Raw genomic sequence first — 22,414 nt, 5'->3', positions numbered from 1 at the left:
GGCCAAGAACAACAGTTGGTTTTTGACACGTCTACTCTCTCCCCAGCTCCAGGCGCAGAGACTCCGTCTTATTCATTTTTGTGTTCTCCACAGCATCGAGAGAATAGGAGATGCTCAAAAAATGATGCTGAATGAATATGTGAGCAAGAATAGCTAGCGACAGTGGCCAGAATTTGTGGAGTTTCTTCCTGCTCTTCCATGCATGGATATAGCCCTTTAATCCCTACCAACTTATGGGATAAAAGGCTCTGGCAGGGGAGCTGGTTTTCAATGTGTCTAGAAGAGCATCTAGATTGTGGTACAGATGGGGTTCCTGAAGTTCTTCTCCTATAAACACTGAAAGTGTGGAAATCAGAAAGAGAAAAAGATCTTATCTGTATTGGCCAGCTTACACAATCTTGAAAAATAATTGGTAATGCTGCTTTAAGTCCATGTAATTTCCAAAAGGCAACTCAGCATTATTAGAGAATTCTGATTAAGGGTATTTTCTATAAACGATACTATTTTCATAAACACATGTTTATGAAAAAATGTTTTTTATAGATATTTTGTAGCATGTATCTCTACCTTTTTAGCCAAAAAAAGACTGACCTTTACAAAACTCCTTCTTGATGAGATCATCACTGTAACTTTATTACCTCTGGGGATTTTTTTTTTTTTTTTTTTTGAGTTGAGAGTTATTTGCCTCTGTGCTCAAGCCACACTATGTATTTCACACTAGACACGGAATGTTTTACAGGGTAATTCAGGGAAGTGTGAATATATTCTATTGTTACATCTATCTCACCCTACCAACACTCCCCCTGCCCACCAACCTTCTCATCTATGTCTGCATCTCTGATTATTTATTAGATTCCTTTTCTAAAAGCTTTACTTCCTAATGTTTTGCTCTAAATAGGGTGGAAGTGAAGTAGGCCAAAGAAAACCAGATAATTTCATGCAGATACTTAAGTTATATATGCTGTGGGAAAGACAAGCAAGTGATAACAGACTTATCAAAAACTGTCAGCTTCATCTGTAATTACAGAAGTGCAAATTAAAACAGTGGGATATCATTTTTAATCAAATTAACTACTAATGAAACTTAAAAGTCCAATGCCGAACAGCATGCTGTGAAACAGGCACTCTCATACACAGGCAGGGGCAACACACTGTTATGTCTTTTCTGGAAAGGAATCTGGCAAAATGTATTAAAAACCTTACAGAGGTTTATGATTTTTGACAAATTATTTCCATCTCATCCCCGGGAAATGATCAAAGATTCAGGCAAAGATTCTATAAGGATGTTCAACAGCAACATTATTAATGGTGCAAAATCAGAAATAATCAACAGGAGAATGAGGTTACATAAACAAGGGTATATTTATAAGACTCAATATTATACAGACATACTGACTTTATAGTATGGAAACATACTCTCAACAGTGCTAAGTCATGAGGTCCCAAAACACTGTATAGCTAATATCATCCCATCTATTGTAAAGAAAAACATAATGGCTTGTCTTTGAGTAACGGGATCATGACTTCTCCTCCTGTCCTCCTATTTACCAATTTTCTACAATGAGCACATATTTTTTTTGCCAGTGTGCTACGTGCCTGAGGAAAGTATACAGGCTCCCAGCAGGCTTCTATATCTGTGGTGGCTGCAGAAGGCCAAGGCTGTCAGAAGTCTGACGATAAGCCAGTGGCCTTTACCTGTACTGCTTGCCACAGAGCAAGCTCCACCACCCAAAGCAGTCAAGGGCAGTCCTGATCCCTTCTGATGAAACCTAGTGATCAACGAGGAATTCTTCCTCCAAACTGGGTAACAAAGTGCAAACCCTGGTCTGTGTAATGAGAAATCACAAAAACTAGTACCTACCAACTGTTTCTAGTGCGTCAGCAGTGTGTTACACACAATTTATTGCATTTCATCTTATTCATCTTCACAACATCAGGACATACTTACCACAGCCTCAACTGCAGGTGAATTGTCACCTACCACCAATAAAGTAGAACACCTGGGGAAAGGGAAAATAAGAGGACGCTCAGCAAGCAGCACATATACTCCACTGAAAATGACTCTGTCTATGAAAGGCAAAGATGTTGAGCAATGCAGTGGGGGAGACTGAGGGACTTACTTTAATGTCTTTGATTTGTTATCATTTTGTCCCAGAATGGGTCTTTCGATCTCCAGGTCTCTGCGTCTAGAGAAACACAAAGGAAATCAATGCACTTTTCAGGTAAAATCATGGCAACTCAGGTTACTTCCTGGTTGTGAAAACCAAAATGTATCAAGAAATCTGAAAACTATCTTTCTTTCACACAGATGAGGGAAGGGGCCCTTGTGCACTTTGTTCAGTGGCATCCTGAGTGGTACAGAGCAGGAAAAAGGGACTCTGCAGGATGCTAAAAGGAGGCAACTTCAAAACTCAATAGCAATGCTGTTGAAATCCTCAGGTCTTAAGTGTTCAATTTTCCAACTAGTTTATAGGAATAATTTCTTAAGGGGAACTTTTTTCTTTTTTTTTTTGGCCACACCACGTGGCATGCAGGATCTTCCCCGACCAGGGATCCAACCCGTGCCCCCTGCATTGGGAGCACAGAATCTTAACCACTGGACCGCCATGGAGGTCCAAGGGGAACTTTTTTGGGGGAACATTTTCCTGGTAACTAACAGTTTAGTGCAGTACTTAATAACCTTTCTGATTTCAACAAAAAATAAGGAGGCTCTGTTACACAGAGGAAGGAGCTAGAGAGACTGGGTTCAAAACCTGGCTTTGCTCCTGACTGGCTGTGTGACTCTGGGTAAGTTACAGCTGACGCGTTTCCTCAATCTTTTTCCATGTACCCAGAAAGCTAAAAGGGGCTAACATTTTCACCTTGGAGAAGCTGGTCCCAAGATAAGAATTAAGCTTCTCTCCGTGTGTCACTTCTGCGTGATGACAGGACACCAGCAGAGAGACTGAATTGGGGCCCAAGACTTCTATTCTTTGCCTCCTCTACATGCATCTTTCTGTGCTACCTCAATTTGTGTGTTTTGTGTGTGTACACAACTTTAGGTACTTCTGGTCTCAAAATATCTTAAAAGTACAACTGGTAGTTGCACATGCCTGAAACAGCCTTCAGTTCATGCACTGCTCTTGAAAGCTGTCTTCATTTCTGTCTGAAAGCCCCTTCCCCTTCTACTGTGGTGAAAAGTACGAAAGCAATCCCATCACACAACACTGGAAGAAGTAGTTTATTTCCTCTTCTCCTTCTCTCTTAGATATCCGTTATCTTCTTAGACCTAGTCTGCCTTTAAGTGAAGGAACAGAAACAACTGTACCCATTATAGGAACCCAGGAAGAGCTGTAGGTTTTCTTGGTTGATATCTTGGGCAATATGCAGTCTGTAGGTTTGAATCAGGTCCAGGTTGGCCTGCAACTCTTCCTAGAACAATGAAAAGAAGACACAGGTGAATTTCTGAGCTACAGTACAAGTCTATCTTGTTTGGTTTGCATTCTCAATGCCCAAAGCCAAAGCTCCCTGCCCATGATGGGAGATGGGGAAGAGCCTGGGGGGCCTACTTATGTACTGGTAGGCTGAATGGCTTCTTTTTTATTTGCATCAGACTGGTTCAGTGCCATATTCTGTGTTGAATGAGGGCAACAAAGAATCTATGATGGAAAATGTCGGTAATCAACTCCAAATCAAGCACAGAAACTTGGGGATATGCTCTGAATACCCTTCCCTGCAGCACAGAGGAAACTGCACTAAACTTGGATTCAAGTACTAGATGTGAAACTTAGGTTACCTAACCATTCGGAAGCCTAGTTTCCTTATTTGTGTCTTATTCATGTTCTGCCATTCTCATAAAAACAGATAGTGTCTGTGAAATAAAGATAATAACCAGCTACCTGCCAGGGCTGTTTTAAAAATTAAAAAAGAAAAGTTATATGGACTGTAAAGTATAAAATAAGTGGAAAGTAACATTTCTCTTATTAGCCATAAATCTGCATAATTAACTTATCTGTATCTTCATCAATATAATGGGTATAATATCTATTTATATACTATCATTTAATAATATACATTGTAGAATTATATATTACATTCCATTTATAATATTTTATTAAGTAAATTTATCATTTATTTACTCTTATTACCAATACTATATTTTTTTTGTTGAGGTAGGATTGATTTATAATATTATATTAGTTTCAGTTGTACCACACAGTGATTCAAAATTTTTATAGATTATATTCCATTTAAAGTTATTATAAAATATTGGCTATATTCCCTGTATAAAATTCAAGAGAAACAAAATGGTGTATCAGTAAAAAGAGAATCTCCCTCCCCACTCCCCACTGTCCAGTGGTGCCTATCTTGCTGGTCTTCTTGGAGGCCACCAGAATGAGTTGCTAGGTTTTTGTGTACATAAGCATATGTGTACATATATGTATACACACACACACACCCCCAGTAAATAGTTTTAAGCAGAACGGAAAATGTTTACACTGGAGGAAAGAAATGTATCAGGGATAGTGAGAGTCAGTAAATCTACAGCAGTGTGTAAAGGTCACCACCAGGTGACCTTTCTCTACAGGAAGAGAAACAGAGATAAGGAGAACGTGTATTTGCATACTCACTACTATATGGGTAAAGTGAGCCAAGAATACAGTAGGAAACTTACCAACTGGATCAGAGGCTACCTGAAACTAAAGGGCACTGGAGCCATTCCAAGGAAATGTGATAAATGCTGAAGATACTACGAAAAGTGAACAACAAATGAACCACATGGCAATTAAGAGATGAAATGACCTATCCAACTCCCCCTTGAAAGTCTGAAGGGGAACTTGAGCAGGAAAGTTTGAGATAAAAAAAAGAGAAGGAATGATATTGGTATAAAAGGGGTAAAACTGGCTTAAGTGCTAATGGAACTTCTCAGGAAAAGCTGTTATGTATAAATTGCACCCCCCCACTCACATTTTTTTAAAACACAAAGTGTAGTCTGCTACACGTACCGTTCTACACTGTGCTTTTCCACTTAAAAGTACGGCAGAGGTCGTCATTCCTTATCAGGATATACGGAGCCGTCTCATTTATTTATACTACCTGTTTTCCCACATGCTTGCTAGTACAAACGATCACTTTTTGACTTTTGCTAATTTGGCAGATAAGAAAGAGGATATCACTGTGGGGTATTTTTCTTATTAGAGAAGATGAGATTATTAACGTTTAGAAAACGAATTTGCTTTCATTTCAAAGCAATAAGAGCAATACAAGCATTTGCTTGCTTAAATTTTATTTATTTTTATTTTTATTTTTTATTTAACATCTTTATTGGAGTATAATTGCTCTACAATGGTGTGCTAGTTTCTGCTGTATAACAAAGTGAATCAGCTATACATATACATATATCCCCATATCCCCTCCCTCTTGCGTATCCCTCCCACCCTCCCTGTCCCACCCCTCTAGGTGGTCACAAAGCACTGAGCTGATCTCCCTGTGCAATGCAGCTGCTTCCCACTAGCTATCTATTTTACATTTGGTAGTGTATATATGTCCATGCCACTCTCTCACTTCGTCCCAGCTTACCCTTCCCCCTCCCCGTGTCCTCAAGTCCATTCTCTACCTCTGCGTCTTTATTCCTGTCCTGCCCCTAGGTTCATTAGAACCATTTTTTTTTTTTTTTTAGATTCCATATACATGTGTTTGCTTGCTTAAATTTTAAATGAACTCTTCAGCCTTGTGACAACCCACTGTGATCTCACACATTTTTAATTAAACACACATTATATATATATTGTGAGGATGTTCTTACTTTGCAAAAATCATTAAAATTCCCTTCTTAGCTTTCCCCTATTCCAATGCAAACACCTCAGGGCCTCATTCTTCCAGGTCAGGCGATGTTTTGGCTAGTCAACCTCCCGCAGGTATCCTACACTAAGTCTCCCACCAGGTTATTTAAAACCCCCAAATGTATCTTATAATTCCTTCCTCTTTGGCTTTTGAGCAAACTATTCCCCCTTCCTGTAATGATCCCCTTCCCCCCAAATTCTAAAATGTTGAATTTTATCCATCCTTCAAGGCCCAGCTGGGATGCCTCCACCTTGAAGCCTTCCTTGATCCTCTCCTGCCTTTGAATTTCTCTAGGTCCCTAATGGGGCCTCTCCTAAGATACCCTGACATGGTAGAAAGAGGAAAGCTTCAGAGTTAGACACACGTGGCTTCAAATCTCCCTTGATATGTTATTAGCTGCTGGCCTTGTATAAAACAATTCATTCTTCACCTGTAAAGTGGGAATAATACAATTCCATTATGAGATTATTAGATTGAATTGTTTAATGTACATAACACGTCTGTCTGAAATCTGTAGATGTTCAATGAAAGGTATCAATAGTTCTTATTACTTATCCCTTTTTACATGTGCTATAGCAGTATTTCTGTACATCTCATCTCTCCACAGAGTGAGCTCCTGGAGAAGAAGGGCCATATCTTATATACATTTGTCTCTCCCAATGCACTTAGCATGGAATTTTGTAAATTCTGTGAACTGGTTTTTAAGGTCTACAGTCAAAACCATGCATCCTTTGTCTTCAGGAAAGTACCCACTCTATCTAGCACTATGCAGTGGAAAGATCATGGTCTTTGAAACTTCCAATTAAAGATACTGGATTAAAATACAGCTTTACTCCTTCCAGAAAAATCAAAAATAACAGTAAATTTTTTTCTTTATAAGCCATAAACCTCATAAGAACAAAGACAACAAAGAAAAGTGACAACAGCAATAACATTTTGAAAGTGGGAAAGCAGAAGGAAGACTGTAATCACTCATTTAACAGGCTCAATAAGGCTGCTAGGCTGGCAGTGGGCAAAGTGAAAAAAGTCAGCGATCATGTACCAAGGAGCCTGAAAAGGCCCAAGATTTGTCCGTACCAGTTCTCCCTGCAAGCAGAGGGTAAACATGGTACAAAGGATGACTGGTTCAAAGTCCTGTTTAATAAAGACGTAACATCCGGGACTTCCCTGGTGGCGCAGTGATTAAGACTCTACGCTCCCAATGCAGGGGGCCCGGGTTCAATCCCTGGTCAGGGAACTAGATCCCACATGCATGCCACAACTAAGAGTTCACATGCCACAGCTAAGGAGCCTGCATGCTGCAACTAAGATCCAGCACAACCAAATAAATAAATAAATAAATATTAAAAAAAAAAAAAAAAGACATAACATCAGGAAGACATAACAATGAAAACAGATGAAGCAAAAAGAAACAGAATTGAAGAGAGCAATAGAATATTCAACAATAACAGTTTGCAACTTTAATACCCCACTTTCAATTAAGGATAGAATAACGAGTCAGAAGATCACAAGGAAATAGAAGAAATGAACAACACTATAAACCACCAGACCTAACAGACATCTATATAACACTCCACTTAACAGCAGTAGAATGAATACATGTTATTCTCAGTGTACATGGAACATTCTCTGGGATAGACCAAGTTAGGACATAAAACAAGTCTCAATAAACTTGAAAAGGAATGAAATACTAAGAATATCCCCTGACCACAGTGAAATGAATTAAAAATCAATAACAGAAGGAAATTTGGGAAACTAAACAACATACTCCTAAATAATAATGGATCAAAGCAGAAATCACAAGGAAATTAGAAAATACTTTGAAATGAATGAAAATACCCTATAGGATGCAGCTATGTTAATATTTAGAAGGAAATTTACAGCTGTAAATTCCTGTATTAAAAAAGAAGAAAGATCTCAAATTCATAGCTAGCCTTCCACCTTAAGAAACTAGAAAAAGGAGAGGAAACTTAAAGCAAGCAGAAGGAAGGAAATAATAAAGATGAGAGTGGAAATAAATGAGAGAATAGAAAAAGAATGGGGAAAATCAATGAAATCGAAAATTAGTCAGCTAGACTGACCAAGAAAAACAGAGATAAAGCTCAAAATTACTAAAAACAGGAATGAGAGAGGAGACATTACTATCAGCTTTACAGAAATAAAAATAATTATAAGGGAATATTATGAATAACTGTATGCCAACAAATTAGATAACCTACATGAAATGGACCAATTCCTAAAAAGACGCAAACCACCTAAAGTGTCTCAAGAAGAAACAAAGATTAAATTAGTAATATAAAAACTTTCCATAAAGAAAAACTTTGGCCCAGATGGCTTCACTGTGAATTCTGCCAAACATTTAAAGAATTAACAGCAATCTTTCCAAAACTCTTACAAAAAATAAAAGGGAGAATACTTCTCAACTCATTCTATGAGGCCAAGTATTACCTTAATACCAAAACCACACAAAGACCACATAAGAAACTTATAGACTAATATCTCTTATGAATATGGACACAAAAATCCTTAACAAAATACTAGCAAACCAAATGCAACAACATATAAAAAGGATTACACACCATGAGCAAGTGGAATTTATCCAGAGAATGCAAGGCTGGTTCAACATACAAAAATCAATAAATGTAATACACCATATTAAAAGAATAAAGAACATAAGTCACACATACATTTCAATAGATACAGAAAAAGCATCTGATAGAATCCAACACGATTTCATGATAAAAGTGCTCAACAAACTAGGAAGAGAAGAGAGCTTCCTCTACCTGATGAAGGACATCTATGAACAATCCACAGCTAACATCATACTTAATGGTGAAACACTGAATGGCTTCCCCTAAGATCAGAAACAAGATGAGGATGTCCACTTAACACTTCTATTCAACACTGTACCAGAGGTTCTATCCAGGGCCTAGAAAGCTCTGCCTAGGCAAGAAAAAGAAATAAAACATATCCAGCCTGGACAGGAAGAAGTAAAACTATGTCTATTGCAGATGACATGATCTTGTATGTAGAAAATCCTAAGGATCCACAAAAAAACAATTAGAGCTAATAAATTAGTTCGGCAAGGTTGAAGAATACAAGATCAATATACAAAACTTAATTGTATTTCTATACATTAGCAATAAACAATTCAAAAATGAAATTAAGAAAGCATTCCATTTATAATAGCACCCCCAAAATAAAATACTTAGGAAAAAATATAACAAAAGAAGTGGGAAGACTTCACTACAAAACGTTGCTGAAAGAAATTTTAAAACACCCAAATAACTGGATAGGCACTCCATGTGCATGGATTGAAACAGTACTGTTAAGATAGCAATGCTCTCTAAAATTGATCTACAGATTCAACACAATCCTTATCAAAATCCCAGTTAGCTCTTTTGCAGAAATGGACGAGCTGACCCTAAAATTCATATGGAAATGGAAGGAATCCAAAACAGCCAAAACAATCTTGATAAAGAACAAAGTTGGAGGACTCACACTTCCCTATTTCAAATCTTACTACAAAGATACAGTAATCAAGACACTGTGATACTGGCATAAGGCTAGACAAATATCAATAGGATAAAAATGAGCCTTCTAAAATAAACCCTTACATTTATGGTCAACTGGTTTTCAACAAAGGAGCCCAGACAATTCACTGGACAAAGAAAAGTCTTTTTTAAAATGATACTGGGACAACTGGATTTTCACATATAAAAGAATGAACTGGTACTCCAACCTCACACCATGTACAAACAATTAGCTCAAAATAGACCACAGACCTAAATGTTAAGAGCTAAAACTATACAAATCTTACGAGAAAGGATAGGAGTAAATCTTCATGACTTTGGATTAAGCAATGGTTTCTTAGATATGACACTAAAAGTGAAAGCAACAAAAGGAGAAATAGATTGGATTTCAGCAAAATTAAAACTTTTGTGCTTCATGTAGAAAATAAACTTATGGTTACTGGGAGGGTAAGTGGGGGGAGGAATAAAGTGGAAGACTGGGATTGACACATACGCAGTACTACATATAAAATAGATAACTAATAAGGACCTACTACTATATAGCTCAGGGAACTCTACTCAATACTCTGTAGTGGCCTATATGGGAAAAGAATCTAAAAAAGAGTGGATATATGTATAACAGACTCACTTTGCTGTACACCTGAAACTACCACAACATTGTAAATCAACACTATACCCCAATAAAATGCAAACAAACAAAAAAAGATGCTTTCATTAGGTTAAACAAACAAATAAATAAATAAAAACTTTTGTGCTTCAAAGGACACCATCAAGAAAGTTAAAGACAACCCACAAAATGCAAGAAAATATTTGCATTTCATATATCTAAAGATCTGTATCAAGAACATATAAAGAAATCTTCAACTTGATAATAAAATGATAAATAATCCAACTAAAAAATGGGTAAACGATTATAATAGACACTTCTCCAAAGAAGATAAACAAATGCAAATCAAAACCATAATGAGACACTAATTCACACCCACTAGGATGGCTATAATCAAAAAGACAGACAACATCAAATGTTGGCAAGGATATGGAGAAGCTGGAACTCTCATGCTTTGCTGGTATGACAGTAAATGGTGCAGCCACTTTGGAAAACAGTCTGGCAGTTTCTCAAAACGTTAAACACAGCTACCATGTGATCCAGCAATTCCACTCTTAGGTATACACTCAAGAAAACTGAAAACATATGTCCATGTAAAAACTGGTATATGAATGTTCATAGCAACATTTTTCATAATAGCCCAAAGGTAGAAAACACCTAAATGTCCATCAACTAATAAACCAAATGTGATATATCCATACACTGAAATATTATTCAGCCATAAAAAGGAATAAAGTACTGCTACATGCTGTAACATGGATGAACTTCAAAAACATGCTAAGTGAAAGAAGTCAGACACAAATGCCACATATTATATGATTCCATTTAAGAAATGTCCAGAATTGGCAAATCCACAGAGACAGAAAGTACGCTAGTGGTTGCCAGGTACAGGGGAAGGAGAATAGGGAGTGACTGTTAAGTGGTATGGTGTTTCTTTTTGGGGTGATGGAAATGTTCTGAAATGAGATAGTGCAACGTTACACAACTCCATAAATATACTAAAAACCACTAAACCTTCAAAGTGTGAATTTTATGATATATGAACGCTTAAGACCCAGCAATTCCACTCCTAAACTTACACCCAAGATGGACTTTCGTACAAATAAAGTAGGAGGCATATACAAAACTGTTCACAGTCATCCAGCAGTAATGTGGATAAATCTTCGCAATTTTAAGTGAAAAAAGTTCCCCAAATTACATCAGCATAATATCCTGTTATAATTAGAAATATGTACATAATGTAAAAGAACACATATAAATTCAGTAAGACTATCATAAAGGAAAACAAAGGACTGATAAAAGATGATAGTTTCCTCAGGGTGAGAAAAGCAGGGGAACAGGTTAATTCAGAGTATCATTTAGTTAGGTGCAGGTTACTCTCAAACCCTAGCTTTTGCTTTGGGTGGTAATATCTTGGGTGCTTACTACATTATTAAAAATAACTAGCTAATTAACTAAATAAAAGTGGGTTATGTGCATGGACCAATGAATGATGAGGGTGTATTACAAACCAGACTATGATCATTCTAATTATCTGCACCTGTGGTCCAATGGGAACAAAGCATAAAGCAGCCAGAGCTCCAGATCCCTCCCCTGCATTCTGGGGGACTTCCCTTTTCCCACCCCAGAAGACTGAAGGTCTATTCTCTGGAAATGACAAAATACAAGGTCTTTGATCTGGAAGACCACAGGCCCAGATGGGTAGATACACCATACTGAAAACATGAAGTTTAAGTGAAAGTTTAAAGCCTGAATGTTGAGGCTCTCTGTCTTTTTCTGAACTTGGCTCCAAGAATACTAACATTAGTGTCTGGTGTGTAACCTCAAAGCTTATCTGGGGAATCTGACCAGTCCCAGAGAAAAGACCTAAAGCTGCTGGCATCAGGGGCTCCCCAAGGAAATGGCCCAGTCTAATCGCCCAAGGGATAAGCCTCACCTGGTGCACACAGGCCTTTCAGTGATCCACCCTTATAAAATCCGGGCAGACAGGGATCACTAGCCATTGGGCAAAGAACCTGTTCCAGTTACCCTCAGCCTCAGATCCACTGTTCTTTGTAGTACTGGAGCTAGAATGCATAAACATTTTCCGTTTGCCAGTCCCTTTTTAAAATTTAGCACAGGAGCCACTGGTTCAAGGTGTCAGGAATTCTCGTAGAAAAGCTGTAGCTGCACCCTAGGCCCAGGTTCTCCCCCATCCAGCTGCAGCTTCTGGAGCTTCTGCAGCTGTTCAGACCTTATTTTAGACAAATGTCTCCCTCATCTGGTGAGTGGCTCTATGGACCAGTTACGGCCCTCACCCTCTGGCAAGTTTTTTCACTCCTGGCCGGTTGTACTTTCTGTGGAAATCTTACCTTCCTTGAAGAGGCATGACTCTCAGGCTTGGTGGGGGTGGGCCCAACTAAGTCCTTAGTTCCCTGAGTGTTCACATGCACTCTGCCTAGGAGTAGCTGCTGGTTTCCACCTGCTACTTTTGGACACCTGAGAGTCCTCTTTCACCTCTTTGAGAAGTAAGCAACCTTCTACTAGTTAACAATATTTTATGTTAAATTTTCTCAACTCAGAGTGTGTGGTTTCTGTCTCCTGACTGGACCCTGGGAACAGCCCACAGGATGGAGAAAGTGTGACCTGAAGACTGCCGAGATGAGTGTCACCAGGCCTTCTGTATGGCAACCCCTGATTCTTGGGCTAAATTTTTTTTTTTTTAATTTATTTTTGGCTGTGTTGGGTCCTCGTTGCTGGGCATGGGCTTTCTCTAGTTGCGGCGAGTGGGGGCTACTCTTCACTGCAGTGTGTGGGCTTCTCCTTGCGGTGGCTTCTCTTGTTGCGGAGCACCGGCTCTAGGCGCGTGGGCTCAGCAGTTGTGGCTCGTGGGCTCTAGAGCACAGGCTCAGTAGTTGTAGCACACAAGCTTAGCTGCTCCAAGGCATGTGGGATCTTCCCGGACCAGGACTCAAACCCATGTCCCCTGCATTGGCAGGCGGATTCTTAACCACTGAACCACCAGGGAAGTCCTAAATTTTTTTTAAAAAGGAAAGGAAGTGTCTTCCTGCCACTATCACCTTGCAGTGTCCCCCCAGTGGCCTTTACTTAAAAATTCTAACACTGTCACTTGGTAAAGGGGAAATGTACAGAAAAAGAAATCTGTCATGGCTCAGCTCTGAATAACATTTATATGCTAGTGTAAATCCTGGAAATTGATCTAATCCAAATTACATTATATTGGGAGGATAAAGCGGTGGAAAACACAAACGTGTGTCATGGGGTTGGTGTGTATGTGTATATGAGAGAAATCATCTTTCATAATGAAATGCCAACAGATAATGCCTACAAATGAAAAATCAACAAGTGGAAATATATGCATATTTAGAGACATGGAAGCATATGTCCAAAAAGACACATATAAAAATGTTCATTAAAAAAAAAAAAAAAAATGTTCATAGGAGACTTCCCTGGTGGCGCAGTGGGTAAGACTCCGTGCTCCCAATGCAGGGGGCCTGGGTTTGATACCTGATCAGGGAACTAGATCCCACATGCACGTCACAACTAAGAGTTTGCATGCCACAACGAAGGAGCCTGCCTGCCACAACTAAGACCCAGCGCAACCAAATAAATAAATATTAAAAAAAAAAAGAATGTTCATAGAAGCTTTATTTATAATAGTAAAACAGGGCTTCCCTGGTGGCCCAGTGGATAAGAATCTGCCTACCAATGCAGGGGACACGGGTTTGATCCCTGGTCCAGCAAGATCCCACATGCCGTGGAGCAACTAAGCCCATGCGCCACAACTACTGAGCCTGTGCTCTAGAGCCCGCAAGCCACAACTACTGAGTCCTCGTGCCACAACTACTGAAGCCTGCGTGCCTAGAGCCCGTGCTCTAAGAAGTAAGAGAAGCCACCACAGTGAGAAACCCGCGCATCACAATGAAGAGTAGCCCCTGCTCGCCCCAACTACAGAAACCCCACGTGCAGCAACGAAGACCCAACACAGCCAAAAATAAATAAAATTTAAAAAATAATAATAAATAAATATAAGAGTAAAACAAAAACAAAAGATTGGAAACAACCCAAATGTTCATAGGAACATTCATGGTATATAACAATGGACTGCTACACAGAATAAAAGAATGAACTACTGATACACAGAATGACATGGTTGAATCTCAAAGACTATACAGAGCAAAAGAAGCCAGACCCAGAAGAGTGTACACTGTAATTACGTTTACATAAAGTTTAAGAACAGGCAAGATAATGTATAGAGGTAACAGAATAGTGAATACCTTGTTTGGGGAGGGGGATTATAGTGATTAGGAAGGGGCATGAGGGAAACTTTTTGGGATGATGGAAATGTTATGTATCTTGATTTGGCTGTGGTTACAAAGAAGTATATGTATGTAATACAAAAGGTCACTGAGATGCACTTAGGATTTGTGTCCTTTACTATATGCAAGTAAATACCTTAATTAAAGAGGCAAAACCCAAAAGAATCAGCTAAAAGAATTAATCTAAGAAGAAGGAAATAGGGTGAGTGGCAGATTCTTTGTCATAAGCCCTGCAGAACTTCTCTACTCTAAAATATAGGTGAATGTGTACCTTTGATAAAATAAAATCTCAATGAAAGAAAAAAACTATGGGCTTTGGAGTTAGCTTGGCCTGGATTCAAACCACTTGCTATCTGGACAATGGTGGCAAGTTACGCTGCCTCTCTGGCCCTTAGTTTCTCCATTTTAAAATAAGTCTAATAGAACCATATGAAAAATAACTGAGTTTGTACCTAAAAGTACTTGTCAAAGTGCTTTACAGAGAATGAGTACTCAGTAAATGCTAATTTTCTCCCCACCAACCATTTTCCTTCAGTACAGAGACTACAGTTGAGCCCGCATTACTCCTATTTATATTGTTTTCATCTCCCCAACTCCAGACACCTCACAGCTCTCCAAACTCATTGCCCATTTATTCCTTCTTCATAGGTCATCTGTGATGTTGTGATTTACAATAAGAAATATGTGTCTCTGGGGCTTCCCTGGTGGCGCAGTGGTTGGGAGTCCGCCTGCTAATGCAGGGGACACGGGTTCGAGCCCTGGTCTGGGAGGATCCCACATGCCGCGGAGCAGCTGGGCCCGTGAGCCACAACTGCTGAGCCTACGCGTCTGGAGCCTGTGCTCCGCAGCAGGAGAGGCCGCGATGGTGAGAGGCCCGCACACCGCGATGAAGAGTGGCCCCCGCTTGCCGCAACTGGAGAGAGCCCTTGCGCAGAGGCGAGGACCCAACGCAGCCATAAATAAATAAATAAATAAATTAAAAAAAAAAAAAAAAAAGAAAAAGAAATATGTGTCTGGTCTTCATCCCACTCCTGGCACAGAACTCCTAAAATGCTTGGAATTTCCAAACTGATGAGAGTGATAAAGGTATCTTTTTTTGTTAATGATGTGATTTTAGGAAAGCCCCTAAGTAACTTTTAGATGGAACCAGCCCCTGTGAGTAGAGGGTGGGAACTTTCAATCCCACCCAGTCCCCACCTCCGGGGAGGGGAGAGGAGCTGGCCATCGAATTGACTGCCACATAATCACGCCTCTGTAATGAAGCCTCCATAAAACCCCAAAAGGACGGGACTGGTAGAGCTTCCAGGTTGGTGAAGGCGTGGAGGTTCTGGCAGACTGGTGCACCCTAGAGGGCATGGGAGCTCCGTGCCCCTTTCCATATAACTTGCCCTATGCATCTCTTTCATCTGGCTGTTCCTGAGTCATACGTCCTTTGATAGTAAACCAGTAATCTAGTAAGTACAATGTTTCTCTGAGTTCTGTTGAGCCGCTCCAGCAAATTAACTGAACCCAAGGAGGGGGTCGTTGGAACCTCTGATCTATATAGCTGGTTGGTCAGAAGCACAGGTGACGACAACCTAGAGTGGCAACTGGTGGCTGAAGTGGGGGAAGGGGGAGCAGTGGTGGTGGCTTGGTGGTTAGGACCGAGTCCTCATCTTTTGGATCTGACCTATCTCCAGGTAGACAGTGGCATCATTGAGCTGAACTGCAGGACACCCAGCTGGTGTCTGAGAATTGTTTGGTGGTGTAGGAGAAAACACACATTGTAACTGGTGTAAGACTTCTGTTACCCAACTCCCTTTCTCTCTGAAAAGAGGACTGGGATCCCCCCTTTCACGTAACAATTATCCATATAATTGTCATTTCCTCCGTGGACTTGTTTCCTCACCACTAAGACATGGGGTTTGAACAAGATAATCTCTAAGGTTCTTTCAGCACTAACATTCTTGGTTTCTTTTTCTCTGAAACTTCTATTTCTGTGAAGCCCTTCCCAGACCTCATTTTGGCTCCAGAGATGCTTGGCGAGGCACGTGATGTTGTCAAACATGAACAGATGGCATCTGCTCACAGGGAACAGGTCGGCGGTGGGGGCTGCCTTCTCTCCTCTCTCCAAATGCCAAGAGCCACGTGGCACTGAGTTCATGCCTCTCCCCTAAGACTGGCCTTTGCTGGGCCACGTGCATCTCACACGGCACGGAAAGTGGTAACCCACTGGGATCAGGTGAGTTCTGGGGCACCCCTTCTTTCCTGAGATGAATAAGACTTTGCACACAAGCCAGTAAACACACCGCTCTCCTGGCCGGCACAGGCACTTACCTGCCCGAAGTGATGAGCCAAAATTATGTCCACAACATTGGTTGTCAAGCCCGAGAGCTACAAAGATAAAAACTTGGTGTCAAGGGAGTTAGCATGGGTAAAAATTTATCAAGCTGTCCACTTCACTGGTGCACTTTCTTGTATATATGTTATCCTTCAACATATAAACAACACAACTCAGTGTCACACATTTTTGTGAGATGGTGGTCCCAGGAAACCTGAGAACAAGAAACAAGTCAGAAAAAAACGAAAAGTTTTCCTTCCAGGGTAATAATATAGCCTGCTTTGAAACAGGTGGCTAGAAGAAATGCTGCCATTACTTCTTTGAAAACGTGGGACCGAGAACTCACAGCTATTAGCTGCTTCATTCCTGCCTGTATTTCTGCAGTTACACTGGGTTTACAGTTAATAAGGAACGACTTACAACTACTCCCAAGCCATCCAAAAGAAAAAACGATTTTTTTTCTTTTAGTTTTGCTATCTTCATTTCAAGTAGTGGGAGGAAACTGCTATGTTTACAGAATGTTCTTGCATTTTGAACATTTTTCTCCTAATTTTTCCCATTTCAAAACTATGCACATCACAGTCCAATAAATGCATCAATCTGTGTAAATCTGCAGACTGTTAGTCTATCTTCAGAAAAATTTCCATCTCAAATTATGTTGCTGATTCCCCTTAAGCCTTCCTTCTTTGCTTTTTTTTTTTTTTTTGATTTTTTTTTTGATTTTTTTTGACATGGCAAAATATTTAATGTCTGTAGGTGTGCCTCACCCTCCCATTCCTGTTATGATTCAATAGCCTCTCCAAACTGACTACCAGAGAAAACATGGGCACTTTTTCCCAGCAGAGTTCGAAAACCATTAAGGCCCTGATCCTCTTGACTCAGAAATGATTGCAGGTGAGGTCTTTCCACAACATGCCTCAGGTCTCTCTGCTCAAGGTAAAAAGCCCCCCAGTTCTACGGGACTCCCGAGGTCTTCTGTTCTTCTGCAGCCTGGCGCTGGGAGCTGCGCCGCTGGAAATAGTGGTAGACTCGGGCGCTGCAGAGGTAGCCCCCATAAACAGTGAGGAGCATCATGGAGGTGGAGAAGGTCTTGTAGCCAATGTCGGCTAGTTGCTTGGCAGTTGGCATGTTGTCCCCTGGATGCTGCCGTTCCCTCCCTTCCGACCGAGGCCTCCTGCCTGCGCGACCTCCTAGCGCAGCCGGAAGCAGCACCCGGGTCCAGACGAGTGAGGGTACCGCCCAGGGCCAACCCTGAACGCTGAGGCGCTATTGGTACGGAACACCACCCTTTCTCCCACCCCACGCTCCGCTAAACCTTTGCTGCTTTTATGCTCAATTCCTACTGCTGACTTGGATCAGAGGTGAAGTACTGAGCTGGGGGTGGAGACGGACAAGAGGAAATCAGGGGGACAGATGTGGATATGGGTGGAGCAGGATCATGTAGTCCCAGAAAGATTCAGGAAGAAAGAAGCCCAGAAATCTTCACATGGGTTATCAATGATCCACAGGTTACAAATTAAAGATAATAAGAATTAATAACCTATTTCATTTCATGTTTAATACTCATAAGGTCATTCTAAAGCTTTATAAGAATTTTTACTAGGTTGTATCACGTTATTAAGAGTGTTCAGGTAAGTTTTAATGTACCCACATCCTAGATAGGAATTAGAACAAATTTTAAATAAGTCAGGTTGTAAGAAAGAATTTCCATAGCATCTGGCAATAGCATTGTTAATATATTTCATCCAAAGCTAGGAAATACATCATTTCTCCAGAAGTTAAATGTGGGAGGGAATGGATAAACTTTTTAGAATCTGGTCTGCTGGCAGGTGGAATAGTTTAATATTTTTAAATAACTATGAAAGCAATACATGTTTATCATAGAAAATTAGGAAAACATAGAATCCATAAAATAAAAATAAGAATCATCTGTAATGCTACCAGCCAAAGATGTAACTACCGGTAGCAAATTATTTTCCTTCTTTTCTTATGCATATATGTATTTAACAAAATTTTACTGTCTGTTTTTTTAAACATGAGAATTTTCACATTTCCTTAAATAACCAAAAAAAAACACATAAGTTTTTGGTTGCATAGTATTCCATTCGTGACTGAGACTCACAGACAATGATGAATCAAAGCAGCAAGATACACAAGAATATATATTCTATTATTCCAAGTATATGAAGTTTAAGAATATATAAAACCAATCTATGGTGGTAGAAGTCAGTATAACAGTTATTTCTGGGAAAGGGAGGAAGTATTAAGCACAGAGCTGGAAATATTCTGTATATTGACTAAGTGGTGATTACATGTGTAAACATTCATCACGCTGTATACTTAAAACTTCTTGCCCTTGACTGTATGAATGAAAAAATAAAAATAAAAACCAGATAAGCCATTTTGAGAAGGAACCAAGAGATGAGCCAATGGACACTGGTCTTACTTTGGAAGCTGCCCAGTCAATCCAGCCTTTGGCACAAGGGTCAACGTTAATGAGCACGAGACCTTCCACGAGCTCTGGGTGATTGAGCTGAAATAAGACAAAGACAACAGTAAAGAGCCCCCTTCTCAGCTTTTTCTAAAAATACTGCAGTATGGTTAGTCACCTCTTACTAGGCCTCAATGTCTCAGATTTGAAAGTAAGAAAGGTCAGAGAGGTGCTAGGGAGGATATTTAGAAAAATAGCTCTATAAATCTAGCTTAGCATCTGGAAAACCAGCTTCCTAAATTACCATCACATGATCTCGCCTGGCAAAGATCTACGGGGGAGATGGTTTTTATTTCCACAGCAGAGGACGGCACCTGGTATCTCTACAGTTGTTTAGCTCATGGTGGGTCTCCCCCGCTGGGGCAGTGCCCTTGGGACTACACGGCATAAGGGGCTACTGAGGCTTAGACTGGCTATTTCATACTCATACACCTTGTCCCCAGTAGCAACTTCTTAAGTTTTTTTCTAAAACCACATGAATAGGTGATACCACCCTCCAGAAGACTGCCCTTTACCCAGGAGGCATTTGGGAAAGAGTTCCTTAAATAAAATTAATAAGAATATTTCTATGTAAACGAAAAACTTTCCAGCTTACTTTTTCCCCTCCGATTATGCTCACTATAGAAAATTTGATAAACAGAGAAATTATAAAAAGCAGAAAATAAAATCTCATATTATCTAACCACACAACATCAATCTGTTAGTATTTTCGTATGTTTTCTTTCATTTCTTTCCTATGCCTATGACAAACTTTATGTGCATCTGTATTCTAACCGTTTTGTTAAGGTTACGGTGTATGTGAATTGCATATCATTACAAGCTCTTCTTACAAAATTTTAATGGCTGTAAGAAATTCCACCATAACTATTCTCTGAGAATTATTTTTACTGATGATATCTTGCCCTCATTTGTTATTCTTCAGCTGCTATAAGTACAAAGCAAGGCCTTATACAAACCTGTATCTGTTGACAGAATTTATAGGAAAACTGACATAAGATCCACAACAGTTCCTTGTCATTTAACACAGCAGTAAGAGCTGTGACCTAGGCAGTGCCTCAAGGGTGTTGAGACTAATCCTCCATGTACTTACTGCAAATCTGCTGAGGATGTAAGCTCCAGCTCCAACTCCAACCCCAATGATGCTTTTCAGACTGTGAATGGGACACACCAACATTGATAGGGTTAACTCATTTGGAGGTAGGATGGCATAATGAAAAGAATGCAATTGGGTTCAAATCTGGCTCTGATGCTTACTGGATGTAGAATTTGGTCAGGTTTCTTTAACTTCCTGAGCCTGGGTTCCCTACCTATAAAACAAGAATATGACCACCTACTTCTAAGTTGATTTTAAGGATTAAATGAAATATGACTAAAACCTGGGAGTCATCCTTGACAGCTCACTCTCCTAATACCTCCATATCCAACCCATCAGCAAATCTACCTTCAAAGTATTTCCATCTGCCTTCTCCTACTCCATTCCACCCCCTGGACAGTATCCAGTACCAAGCTATCATTATCACTTGCCTGATTGTTGTAATGGTTTAACTGGTTCCTTGCTTTTTGTCTTTTACTCCTCTCTAAACCATTCTCTCCACAGCTGGAGTAATTTCTTTTTAAAAATGTAAATTGCTTTACTGATGTGCAATTTACATATCTAGAGTGATCATTTTAAAAGACTAAATTGGATAGCACTTAAAACCCTTCGGTGTTTTTTGTCTTTTGAATAAAATCCCAAATTCTTACCTGATCTGTGAGACCTGTGCATTCTGGTCCTTGTCTATTTCTCAAATTTCACCCTGTGCCTTTCTCCCAACTTGCTCACTTGGCTCAGGCCTTTTGGACATATTCCTTCTGTCTGGAATCCGCTTGTCCTGGCTCTCTGTTTAGGTAACTCCTTTTTATCCTCCAGGTCTCAATCTAAAGGACTCCTTCTTAGAGAGGCAATCCTCAATTAGCCTTAGCTGTGTAGACCCTGCCCTTATTCTCTATCACAACATCCCCACTGACTTCTTCTATAGCACGTAAGTTGTGACTATTTGTTTGCTTACTTGTTGTCAATTATTTCCCACACCAAAATGTAAGCTCCACACTCCATGAGGGTAGTGACGATACTGTTTTTGCTCATCGTCATATCCCCCAGATGAGACACATAGTAGAAAGTGTGAAAAAACAGAAAACAAAAACCATGTGAAAGAACTGCAGAATGAACTTACTTTAAGTGGGTGAGAACAGGAGGCAGCATTTCGGCCAGCTCATCCATTGTCGGATACTGGTACCTGAAATCCAGAAGGATAACTCCTGAATTAGGATGTACTCACAGTTCCCAATCACTAGAACAGCTAGAAAAGTACAGGGTTCTTAGATAAAAGCATTCCCTTTACCAAAGGCTCAAAGGAGGTGATGTGGTACCCGGAAATGATTTTGGCATGTTGTGTGACTCTCTACAACTGCCACACTAAGAGGAAAGTAAAAAACAAACAAAAAAACCCCTATGTGTTTCTATAACCTGAAGAGCAATCTCTGGGACGAGAGGAAGCCATTTGAAAAGAACAGGTAATACGGTTCTCTCCAGGGTATTTCCAAACCCCTAATAACCACTTCATTTGGGGTTCAGGCTCAGTAAACTTCTAGCAGTAAGAGTCAACTTACTGCTCTTGGTCTGCTGCTTAGGTTTAGGCAGCTAAGTGCAAAAGTAAACAAAGCTTTACTGGGCCTAGGCACACAGTCGCAAATCCTGGGCTGATTTGTTTTACTTAGGCCTAGAATAACCCGGTTACTTTATTATTTGCTTTTGAATTTGGTTCATGATCTAAGCCACTGGATCCTAAGATGGTCAGGCAAGCCTGAAACTGACTCAGACCAAGAATCCAAGAAAAGTAGGAAGTGTCCATAGAAATTACAGCATCAAAGATGGAAGGGATCTTCAGACAACCCCCTACATATGGGGCAGGATCTGCTCTACGTTTGACAGGGAAGTCAGCCTGCCTCTGCTTGAAACACTTCAAGCATTGGAGTGTTCTTGAGCCATTTGTACATAAAATAGGAAAGGATCATAAAAAAGGAACTGGATCTAAGTCTTGTTGGATATAAACTGGTCACCGGCCAATTTGTGTTTAAGAGACAGAATAGCTTGGACGTAGTCAATAACATAAGATTCTGGAGCCAGACTGCCTGGGTTAAAATCCCAGCTCTATTACTTATTTGTTATGTAAGCTTGGCCAAGGTACTTAGTACCTTTGGGCCTTAATATCCTCCCCTGTACAATGGGAATAACAGTAAACCTATCCCATAGGGTTGTAAGGATTAAATGAGTTAATAAAT

At 40.0% G+C, this 22,414-nt stretch overlaps 3 protein-coding genes and 1 long non-coding RNA gene across 7 annotated transcripts in view; 2 read left to right on the top strand and 2 right to left on the bottom strand.

The window, feature by feature from the left end:
- Positions 1–15,254, top strand: part of RAB5IF (RAB5 interacting factor) — a 57,502-nt gene extending 42,248 nt beyond the window's left edge. The window contains exon 4 of the mRNA XM_059899013.1: positions 14,931–15,254. Coding sequence (XP_059754996.1) covers positions 14,931–15,017 — 87 coding nt within the window. The 3' untranslated portion in view covers positions 15,018–15,254. The remainder of the gene's footprint in view (positions 1–14,930) is intronic.
- NDRG3 (NDRG family member 3) overlaps positions 1–22,414 on the bottom strand; it is an 84,771-nt gene that overhangs the window by 8,088 nt on the left and 54,269 nt on the right. For all 4 annotated transcript variants that reach the window (XM_059899002.1, XM_059899001.1, XM_059899003.1 and 1 more), the window contains 7 exons: positions 21,307–21,369; positions 20,184–20,244; positions 19,049–19,135; positions 16,599–16,655; positions 3,308–3,411; positions 2,121–2,186; positions 1,949–2,000 (listed from right to left, as the gene is read on the bottom strand). In XM_059899002.1, the coding sequence (XP_059754985.1) occupies positions 1,949–2,000; positions 2,121–2,186; positions 3,308–3,411; positions 16,599–16,655; positions 19,049–19,135; positions 20,184–20,244; positions 21,307–21,369 (490 nt within the window). The remainder of the gene's footprint in view (positions 1–1,948; positions 2,001–2,120; positions 2,187–3,307; positions 3,412–16,598; positions 16,656–19,048; positions 19,136–20,183; positions 20,245–21,306; positions 21,370–22,414) is intronic.
- The window catches only part of LOC132350027 (uncharacterized), a 40,127-nt gene continuing 33,921 nt past the window's right edge, over positions 16,209–22,414 (top strand). Inside the window, exon 1 of the long non-coding RNA XR_009497796.1 lies at positions 16,209–16,503. This is a non-coding gene — a long non-coding RNA (uncharacterized LOC132350027). The remainder of the gene's footprint in view (positions 16,504–22,414) is intronic.
- LOC132348959 (cytochrome c oxidase assembly protein COX14) lies at positions 17,321–17,916 on the bottom strand. The gene has a single exon (XM_059896993.1). The coding sequence runs from the start codon at positions 17,728–17,730 to the stop codon at positions 17,557–17,559; it is 174 nt and encodes a 57-aa protein (XP_059752976.1). The 5' UTR covers positions 17,731–17,916; the 3' UTR covers positions 17,321–17,556.

Source organism: Balaenoptera ricei, chromosome 15 (assembly GCF_028023285.1).
Source record: "Balaenoptera ricei isolate mBalRic1 chromosome 15, mBalRic1.hap2, whole genome shotgun sequence".
Taxonomy (NCBI): domain Eukaryota; kingdom Metazoa; phylum Chordata; class Mammalia; order Artiodactyla; family Balaenopteridae; genus Balaenoptera; species Balaenoptera ricei.
This window is presented reverse-complemented; position numbering and strand designations above follow the sequence as displayed.

Excerpts from the sequence above, each read along its gene's own strand:
- LOC132348959 (XM_059896993.1), bottom strand. The coding sequence starts at position 17,730 with ATGCCAACTGCCAAGCAACTAGCCGACATTGGCTACAAGACCTTCTCC.